Source organism: Pimephales promelas, chromosome 13 (genome assembly GCF_988280905.1).
Source record: "Pimephales promelas chromosome 13, fPimPro1.hap1.1, whole genome shotgun sequence".
NCBI classification, from domain to species: Eukaryota; Metazoa; Chordata; class Actinopteri; order Cypriniformes; family Leuciscidae; genus Pimephales; species Pimephales promelas.
The window spans coordinates 30,503,496-30,514,168 of record NC_142781.1 but is presented as its reverse complement, the minus strand read 5'-3'; the positions used below and the strand labels follow the sequence as shown (position 1 = coordinate 30,514,168).

The 10,673-nt window shown below is 40.5% G+C and overlaps 1 protein-coding gene across 1 annotated transcript; it reads left to right on the top strand.

Annotated features, from left to right (window-relative positions):
• Positions 1 to 4,031, top strand: mixl1 (Mix paired-like homeobox). The gene is made up of 3 exons (XM_039690284.2): positions 1 to 651; positions 751 to 959; positions 3,187 to 4,031. Exons 1-3 carry the CDS (start codon positions 552 to 554, stop codon positions 3,850 to 3,852), a joined length of 975 nt encoding a protein of 324 aa, XP_039546218.1. The 5' UTR covers positions 1 to 551; the 3' UTR covers positions 3,853 to 4,031.
• Positions 4,032 to 10,673: the final 6,642 nt, after the last annotated feature.

Genomic DNA, 10,673 nt, shown 5'->3' with positions numbered 1-10,673 from the left:
CCCCAGCCTATGAATTAAATTATAAAAAAAACTCTGCTAATAAGAAATACATCACAAATTAATATTATAAAGTAGGCCTATTTCAAAATTTATTTTAAGAAAACATTATAATAGATTTTTTTTAAAAAAAAAATGTTTTATCTTGTTGGATACATTAGGAACAGGCTACATTAAAAAATAGATAAAGAGCGTCTACAAAGAGTATTTTCTAAAATATAGGGCCCAATGGAAGACCCATAAAAAGGTGATCAGTCTGCAGGAAGTGCACGGCTTCAAACTGATCTAAGGAGCTGATCATGGAAACATCTCAACCCAACAATACACGTACATGTTTTTTCAAGTCATGTGTATTCGGGTGGAGATCCCATTAAACCCACACACGAATGCAAATGACCCACGAATGTCAAAAATTCACACCTTTGTCCTGCCGCCTTTCAGCTTCACTTTGATCAACTCTGAGGGAAGGCTGGCTGACTGGATATATAGGCTAACGCAGTCCGAAAGAAAGTCAAACTGTTGCACACTGAACCCGAGTAGGTTACAAGCTCACAATGGCAGTCGTGCATGGAAACCTTGGGAATGGACACTTAAAACAATTCCAGCTGTTTCCAACCGCAGATTTGGAGAGGAGGACTAACATGCACACAACAGGTGGGTGTTTACGCAGAAATTTTCCTTGAAATGCATTTGAGAGTGTCTAAGTAATCAATAAGCTTAACTAATATTATTTTCTTTCGTGTTTCCCCTCAGATTACGCAGGTCCGGACAGGATGCAGTTCCTTAATGGCGCCGCCAGGGCGGACAGCGCGAGCTTGTTTACTCACCGCAGAAAACGCACTAACTTCACGCAACAGCAGATCGACGTCCTGGAGAAAGTTTACTTGGACACGAAATACCCTGATATTTATTTAAGAGAGAAACTTGAGGCACTGACCGGTTTGCCAGAGTCGAGAATCCAGGTGAGATTTCTCTTTGCAATGTTCCTCAGGAAAAGACCTGGGCCCGTATCCCTAAAGATTCTGAGAATCCTCTCAGAGAGCTCCTAACTTATGAAGGTAAAAGAGTAGCAATACTTGAAATGTGAATTTGAGAACTTGTACAATAAATATTCATACTTGTATGTGAACATTTACACTCACAGCTCCAAAGTGAAAACTTGAAAAATAAAAATCTGAAGTTGAAATTTGCACTTGCAGGCAATAGTCACAAACCCGTATTCTGAATCTGAAGCTGCAGACAAGCAGTCACACATGTGTAAAATGCCAGTCACAAAGATACAACGACAGACACAAACTTGCAATACAGATTTGCACTTCTTCTAACATAAAAAATTCACAGTACAACCTCAAATTGGCACTTGCAACTTCGAATCTATCAGATTTGAGAAGTTGCAAGTGCCAATTTGAGATTGTACTGCAAATTTGAATGTTAGAATAACTGCAAATTTGTATTGCAAGTTTGTGTCTGTCGTATCTTTGTGACTGGCATTTTACACATTTGTGACTGCTTGTCTGCAGATTCAGACTACAGGTTTGTGACTATTGTCTGTGAGAGCAAATCTCAGCGTTCAAGTTCAGATTTTTATTTTACAAGTTTTCACTTTGGAGCTGTGAGTGTAAATGTTCACATACAGGTATGAATATTTATTGTACAAGTTCTCAAATTCGCATCTACGTGCTCTCAAGTTTTGCTACTCTTTTACCTTCATACTAGTTTAACCTAAAAATTCCTTGCCAGGAGTTTTAGCTTAGAAGTGATTCCAGAACATTTTCAGTGAACTCTGAGCAAGGAATGGATGGAAAATCCTATCTTAGTGAAGAGGTGTGGTTGACCCCGTTGCTAGGTATGAGTCATCATTTCAAAAGCTGTGATTGGTTGATCCTACAAGTTTGATGAAAATCAAATTTTGGTGATAATGAGCAAAGGATGTACCCTCAAATCAATAAACATAATTATACACTCTAATCTTATGAAGACTGTAATTGTAAATAATATTTCACATTCAAGAAAATATCATAAATAAGGAAAATGAATAGCCTACTTATTAGGTTATACTAATATTATGTTATGTTACTAATGTTAGGTTATAGCCTAACATTAGAATCTAAAATTTGTGAAAATTTAAGCTCATTACACCCTGTTCAAATAATAATTTGTGTCTTATTTGCTCATATTAATACCCTAGCCGGCATATTTTGTCCTTTCACTCCCATATGGACCCCATTGAAAACAAGATGGCCTATCTCAAGAGAATGTTCTTAAAGAAGTAGAAATTGCAACGTTACAACAGTGTGGTCTTAACGAGGGTAACACGGCTCAACTTTTATCAATGTCTGTGATTGTAGGATATTTGTTAACAAGCCTTCATAAATAGACGAGCCTGCAAACACAGAAAATGGAGAATGGCCGTTTTGTGCAGCTGCTTAGCGGAACTCCTAAGCCACTAAAAGTCCTCTTCCCTGCTCTTGGCAGATCTCGCCTTAGGAGCCCTTTTAAGCGCTAGGTATCTTGAGGAATAGCTTTTATATTAACTGGGATTTTCGTGTCACTTTTAAAGGAAATTCTAAGAAAACGTCATGACTCATGACTCGTCATGAATTTTCTTAGAATTTGGCCACTAGGAGCCACTTTTTGCACAAAAATTCTTTAGGGATACGGGCCCAGCTTAACATTAAACTGGACACCGGGGCTAGTTGTCACACGTTTGTTTTAACGTCCACAAAATCTTATGAAACTTTTTATTGGCCAGGGAATAAGTTTTGGTTTAATCAACAAACGTCTCAGAGTGGTGAGAAGAGGAAGTTTTTTTTGACACAGGTCTAAGAAATTGTTTTAAATATTACATTCTAACGTTTGAAAAAAATACATATAGAAAAAGCCATCATACATAAATGTAATATGCTATGTATTTAAGTTTATCTGTATTAAATATTTAATCAAAATTTAAACAGTAAAATAAAACACTTTTCTATGCAATTATAATATAAAAGCTTGCCCCAATATTTATGTATAATTCCCTTGTCCCGAGAACAGTTCAATCGTTAAGTTTTAGAAAAGGTGTGATAACAAGCTTTGGTTTTCTCAACAGTTGTGTGAATGTATGCCAGTGTGGTTTTCTGTTCACTGAATATAGTGTAGATAATTGAATGGCTTCAGGTTCCTAAACTGTGTTTATTTTCTATTCAGGTGTGGTTCCAGAACCGAAGGGCAAAGTCACGGCGCCAGGTGGGAATTCCTGTTCCCAACAAGACCAGTGGAAGTATACTGACCCCCAACAATCTCCTTATGAACCAGTTTACGACACATCAGAACCACACCAGCCTGGAGACCCAAAGAACACCAAAGTTTGTCACGATGGACAACTTCAGTCAACAGATGATCAACTCCTCAGAAGAGAAGATCTGCACCCTGAAAGGTGACGTATACGACCCAACCACGATCCCATGCATGTTCAGCAGAACCGAAGAGAACCCAATCAAAACTGATCACCTGAGTGTTGTGGTGCCACGCAATTACACACAGCAGTATCCGAAGGTACATGGACAGTTCATGGCCGCAAGCCATGCTAAGTCTACAATGAAGCAATTTTTGGTGGAATACGACGACTACCCACCGAACAAAACCATTGGGCCTGAGATGAAGGTGGTTATTCCACCTCTCCCATCACAGAATAACTTCATGATGTCCTCATCATCCCCCAAACACATTGCCTGCTCTGTCCAAAACATACCAGTCAAGGTCCAGTCAGGAAGTTTTGGAACTTTTTCTCCAATCAGAGCAAGCGAAGCTGTCGAGTTCTCAGACTCCGACTCAGATTGGGAAAGAGAAGCCATTTTTAACGGATTCATTTAGCTTTAAGTTTTTACACTCACAGACTTTATCTGAAGCTTTGAAGAACATGTATGGTTTGAAAATCAGATATTTATTGTATATTTCAGATATTATTGTATATTATGTATGTGATTATTACTCAATGGATCTCATTCATGAAACACGAGCAGAACGTGTTTAATAAAAAAATTTTTTTTGCAGTCAAGCTTAATGTTGAACCATTTTCTTCTCACTTCTGGGACTGTTTGATTAACAGATGAAACTCCATCAACTGCATCTGTAATATGCTGCCAAGCTTCCTTTTTTTAGAACCTGATACGCCACTATGTATGCTTGAAAATAAAATGTGGCGTTTTGAAAACTTCTGATAATAAACAGAGTGGCCGAGGGTCATTAAAAAGTATTAAAAAGTCTTAAATCAATTTTCCTAAAAATAAGGCCTTAAAAAGTATTAAATTGACTTAAATTCAGGTTGGATAGGTCTTAAATATGTTAGTCAAGTCACCGCAAAGATGCAGGCAAAGGCAATCGTTCTGCCAGCCAGGTCAAATATTTTCTACAAGGTAACGTAACCTGTGTGTGAGACACGCGGGTGCGATCAAACAGTGGAGTCATGAAAAACATCCGTCATTTTGTTTATACACGACAAAAATTAAGTTTCCCCAATCTTCTCAAAACTCTGGATTCTGATAGAGGGCCATGAGACTTAGACCTGAGTGCAAAAATTGAGGCGCTAGACGCTTCCAGAGCTGAGATATCGAAACTCAAAATTTCAAACAGTGGAGTCATGAAAAACATCCGTCATTTTGTTTATACACGACAAAAATTAAGTTTCCCCAATCTTCTCAAAACTCTGGATTCTGATAGAGGGCCATGAGACTTAGACCTGAGTGCAAAAATTGAGGCTCTAGACGCTTCCAGAGCTGAGATATCGAAACTCAAAATTTCGACCACAAAAAAAACCCGACAGTGTTACCCCTTACGTTTTTTTTTGGGGGGGTGAAAAATTAAGTTTCCCCAATCTTCTCAAAACTCTGGATTCTGATAGAGGGCCATGAGACTTAGACCTGAGTGCAAAAATGGAGGCTTTAGACTCTTTCATAGCTGAGATATCGAAACTCAAAATTTCGACCAGAAAAAAAAAATGACAGTGTTACCCCTTACGTTTTTTTTTTTTTGGGCGAAAAATTAAGTATCCCCAATCTTCTCGAAACTCTGGATTCTGATAGAGGGCACTGAGACTTACACCTGAGTGCAAAAATGGAGGCTCTAGACCCTTCCAGAGCTGAGATATCGAAACTCAAAATTTCGACCCAAAAAAAAACGACAGTGTTACCTCTTACGTTTTTTTTGGGGGGGCGAAAAATTAAGTATCCCCAATCTTCTCGAAACTCTGGATTCTGATAGAGGGCACTGAGACTTAGACCTGAGTGCAAAAATGGAGGCTCTAGACCCTTCCAGAGCTGAGATATCGAAACTCAATTTCGACCCGAAAAAAAAAACGACAGTGTTACCCCTTACGTTTTTTTTTGGGGGGGGCGAAAAATTAAGTATCCCCAATCTTCTCGAAACTCTGGATTCTGATAAAGGGCACCGAGACTTACACCTGAGTGCAAAAATGGAGGCTCTAGACCCTTCCAGAGCTGAGATATCGAAACTCAAAATTTTGACGCGAAAAAAAAACGACAGTGTTACCCCTTACTTTTTTTTTTTGGGGGGGCGAAAAATTAAGTACCCCCAATCTTCTCGAAACTCTGGATTCTGATAGAGGGCACTGAGACTTACACCTGAGTGCAAAAATGGAGGCTTTAGACCCTTCCAGAGCTGAGATATCGAAACTCAAAATTTTGACCCGAAAAAAAAACGACAGTGTTACCCCTTACGGTTTTTTTTTTTTGGGCGAAAAATTAAGTATCCCCAATCTTCTCGAAACTCTTGATTCTGATACATGGCACTGAGACTTACACCTGAGTGCAAAAATGGAGGCTCTAGACCCTTCCAGAGCTGAGATATCGAAACTCAAAATTTCGACCCGAAAAAAAACGACAGTGTTACCCCTTACGTTTTTTTTTTTGGGGCGAAAAATTAAGTATCCCCAATCTTCTCGAAACTCTGGATTCTGATAGAGGGCCATGAGACTTAGACCTGAGTGCAAAAAATGGAGGCTCTAGACCCTTCCAGAGCTGAGATATCGAAACTCAAAATTTCGACCCGAAAAAAAAACGACAGTGTTACCCCTTACGTTTTTTTTTTTGGGCGAAAAATTAAGTATCCCCAATCTTCTCGAAACTCTGGATTCTGATAGAGGGCCATGAGACTTAGACCTGAGTGCAAAAATGGAGGCTCTAAGACCCTTCCAGAGTTGAGATATTGAAACTCAAAATTTCGACCCGAAAAAAAAACGACAGTGTTACCCCTTACGTTTTTTTTGGGGGGGCGAAAAATTAAGTATCCCCAATCTTCTCGAAACTCTGGATTCTGATAGAGGGCACTGAGACTTACACCTGAGTGCAAAAATGGAGGCTCTAGACCCTTCCTGAGCTGAGATATCGAAACTCAAAATTTCGACCCGAAAAAAAAAACGACAGTGTTACCCCTTACGTTTTTTTTTTTTTGGGCGAAAAATTAAGTATCCTCAATCTTCTCGAAACTCTGGATTCTGATAGAGGGCCATGAGACTTAGACCTGAGTGCAAAAATGGAGGCTCTAGACCCTTCCAGAGCTGAGATATCGAAACTCAAAATTTCGACCCGAAAAAAAAACGACAGTGTTACCCCTTACGTTTTTTTTTTTTGGGCGAAAAATTAAGTATCCCCAATCTTCTCGAAACTCTGGATTCTGATACAGGGCACTGAGACTTACACCTGAGTGCAAAAATGGAGGCTCTAAGACCCTTCCAGAGCTGAGATATCGAATATCAAAATTTCGACCTGAAAAAAAAACGACAGTGTTACCCCTTACGTTTTTTTTGGGGGGAAGAAAAATTAAGTATCCCCAATCTTCTCGAAACTCTGGATTCTGATAGAGGGCACTGAGACTTACACCTTAGTGCAAAAATGGAGGCTCTAGACCCTTCCAGAGCTGAGATATCGAAACTCAAAATTTCGACCCGAAAAAAAAACGACAGTGTTACCCCTTACGTTTTTTTTGGGGGGGGTGAAAAATTAAGTATCCCCAATCTTCTCGAAACTCTGGATTCTGATAGAGGGCATTGAGACTTACACCTGAGTGCAAAAATGGAGGCTATAGACCCTTCCAGAGCTGAGATATCGAAACTCAAAATTTCGACCCGAAAAAAAAAACGACAGTGTTACCCCTTACGGTTTTTTTTTTGGGCGAAAAATTAAGTATCCCCAATCTTCTCGAAACTCTGGATTCTGATACAGGGCACTGAGACTTACACCTGAGTGCAAAAATGGAGGCTCTAGACCATTCCAGAGCTGAGATATCGAAACTCAAAATTTCGACCCGAAAAAAAAACGACAGTGTTACCCCTTACGTTTTTTTTGGGGGGACGAAAAATTAAGTATCCCCAATCTTCTCGAAACTCTGGATTCTGATACAGGGCACTGAGACTTACACCTGAGTGCAAAAATGGAGGCTCTAGACCCTTCCAGAGCTGAGATATCGAAACTCAAAATTTCGAAACGAAAAAAAAACGACAGTGTTACCCCTTACGTTTTTTTGGGGGGGCGAAAAATTAAGTATCCCCAATCTTCTCGAAACTCTGGATTCTGATAGAGGGCACTGAGACTTACACCTGAGTGCAAAAATGGAGGCTCTAGACCCTTCCAGAGCTGAGATATCGAAACTCAAAATTTCGACCCGAAAAAAAACCGACAGTGTTACCCCTTACGTTTTTTTTTGGGGGGCGAAAAATTAAGTATCCCCAATCTTCTCAAAACTCTGGATTCTGATAGAGGCCAATGAGACTTAGACCTGAGTGCAAAAATGGAGGCTTTAGACCCTTCCAGAGCTGAGATATCGAAACTCAAAATTTCGACCCGAAAAAAAAACGACAGTGTTACCCCTTACGTTTTTTTGGGGGGGGCGAAAAATTAAGTATCCCCAATCTTCTCGAAACTCTGGATTCTGATAGAGGGCACTGAGACTTACACCTGAGTGCAAAAATGGAGGCTCTAGACCCTTCCAGAGCTGAGATATCGAAACTCAAAATTTCGACCCGAAAAAAAAACGACAGTGTTACCCCTTACGTTTTTTTTTTTTGGGCGAAAAATTAAGTATCCCCAATCTTCTCGAAACTCTGGATTCTGATACAGGGCACTGAGACTTACACCTGAGTGCAAAAATGGAGGCTCTAGACCAGTGGTCACCAATCTCGGTCCTGGAGGGCCGATGTCCTGCAGAGTTTAGCTCCAACCAGGTCCAACACACCTGCCTGAAAGTTTCTATTATGCCTAGTGAGACCTCGATTAGCTGGTTTAGGTGTGTTTAATTGGGGTTGGAGCTAAACTCTGCAGGACACCGGCCCTCCAGGACCGAGATTGGTGACCCATGCTCTAGACCCTTCCAGAGCTGAGATATCGAAACTCAAAATTTCGACCCGAAAAAAAACGACAGTGTTACCCCTTACGTTTTTTTTTTTTTGGGCGAAAAATTAAGTATCCCCAATCTTCTCGAAACTCTGGATTCTGATAGAGGGCCATGAGACTTAGACCTGAGTGCAAAAATGGAGGCTGTAGACCCTTCCAGAGCTGAGATATCGAAACTCAAAATTTCGACCCGAAAAAAAACGACAGTGTTACCCCTTACGTTTTTTTTTTTTTTGGGGCGAAAAATTACGTATCCCCAATCTTCTCGAAACTCTGGATTCTGATACAGGGCACTGAGACTTACACCTGAGTGCAAAAATGGAGGCTCTAGACCCTTCCAGAGCTGAGATATCGAAACTCAAAATTTCAACCCGAAAAAAAAACGACAGTGTTACCCCTTACGTTTTTTTTGGGGGGGCGAAAAATTAAGTATCCCCAATCTTCTCGAAACTCTGGATTCTGATAGAGGGCACTGAGACTTACACCTGAGCGCAAAAATGGAGGCTCTAGACCCTTCCAGAGCTGAGAAATCGAAACTCAAAATTTCGAACCGAAAAAAAAAACGACAGTGTTACCCCTTACGTTTTTTTGGGGGGGGGCGAAAAATTAAGTATCCCCAATCTTCTCGAAATTTTGGATTCTGATAGAGGGCACTGAGACTTACACCTGAGTGCAAAAATGGAGGCTCTAGACCCTTCCAGAGCTGAGATATTGAAACTCAAAATTTCGACCCGAAAAAAAAAACGACAGTGTTACCCCTTACGTTTTTTTTGGGGGGGCGAAAAATTAAGTATGCCCAATCTTCTCGAAACTCTGGATTCTGATAGAGGGCACTGAGACTTACACCTGAGTGCAAAAATGGAGGCTCTAGACCCTTCCAGAGCTGAGATATCGAAACTCAAAATTTCGACCCGAACAAAAAAACGACAGTGTTACCCCTTACGTTTTTTTGGGGGGGGCGAAAAATTAAGTATCCCCAATCTTCTCGAAACTCTGGATTCTGATAGAGGGCACTGAGACTTACACCTGAGTGCAAAAATGGAGGCTCTAGACCCTTCCAGAGCTGAGATATCGAAACTCAAAATTTCGACCCGAAAAAAAAACGACAGTGTTACCCCTTACGTTTTTTTTTTTTGGCGAAAAATTAAGTATCCCCAATCTTCTCGAAACTCTGGATTCTGATAGAGGGCCATGAGACTTAGACCTGAGTGCAAAAATTGAGGCTCTAGACCCTTCCAGAGCTGAGATATTGAAACTCAAAATTTCGACCCGAAAAAAAAACGACAGTGTTACCCCTTACGTTTTTTTTGGGGGGGGCGAAAAATTAAGTATCCCCAATCTTCTCGAAACTCTGGATTCTGATAGAGGGCACTGAGACTTACACCTGAGTGCAAAAATGGAGGCTCTAGACCCTTCCAGAGCTGAGATATCGAAACTCAAAATTTCGACCCGAAAAAAAACGACAGTGTTACCCCTTACGTTTTTTTTTTTTGGGCGAAAAATTAAGTATCCCCAATCTTCTCGAAACTCTGGATTCTGATACAGGGCACTGAGACTTACACCTGAGTGCAAAAATGGAGGCTCTAGACCCTTCCAGAGCTGAGATATCGAAACTCAAAATTTCGACCCGAAAAAAAAAACGACAGTGTTACCCCTTACGTTTTTTTTTTGGGCGAAAAATTAAGTATCCCCAATCTTCTCGAAACTCTGGATTCTGATAGAGGGCCATGAGACTTAGACCTGAGTGCAAAAATGGAGGCTCTAGACCCTTCCAGAGCTGAGATATCGCATCTCAAAATTTCGACCCAAAAAAAAAACGACAGTGTTACCCCTTACGTTTTTTTTGGGGGGGCGAAAAATTAAGTATACCCAATCTTCTCGAAACTCTGGATTCTGATAGAGGGCCATGAGACTTAGACCTGAGTGCAAAAATGGAGGCTTTAGACCCTTCCAGAGCTGAGATATCGAAACTCAAAATTTCGACCCGGAAAAAAAACGACAGTGTTACCCCTTACGTTTTTTTTTGGGGGGCGAAAAATTAAGTATCCCCAATCTTCTCGAAACTCTGGATTCTGATAGAGGGCACTGAGACTTACACCTGAGCGCAAAAATGGAGGCTCTAGACCCTTCCAGAGCTGAGAAATCGAAACTCAAAATTTCGACCTGAAAAAAAAAACGACAGTGTTACCCCTTACGTTTTTTTTGGGGGGGCGAAAAATTAAGTATCCCCAATCTTCTCGAAACTCTGGATTCTGATAGAGGGCACTGAGACTTACACCTGAGTGCAAA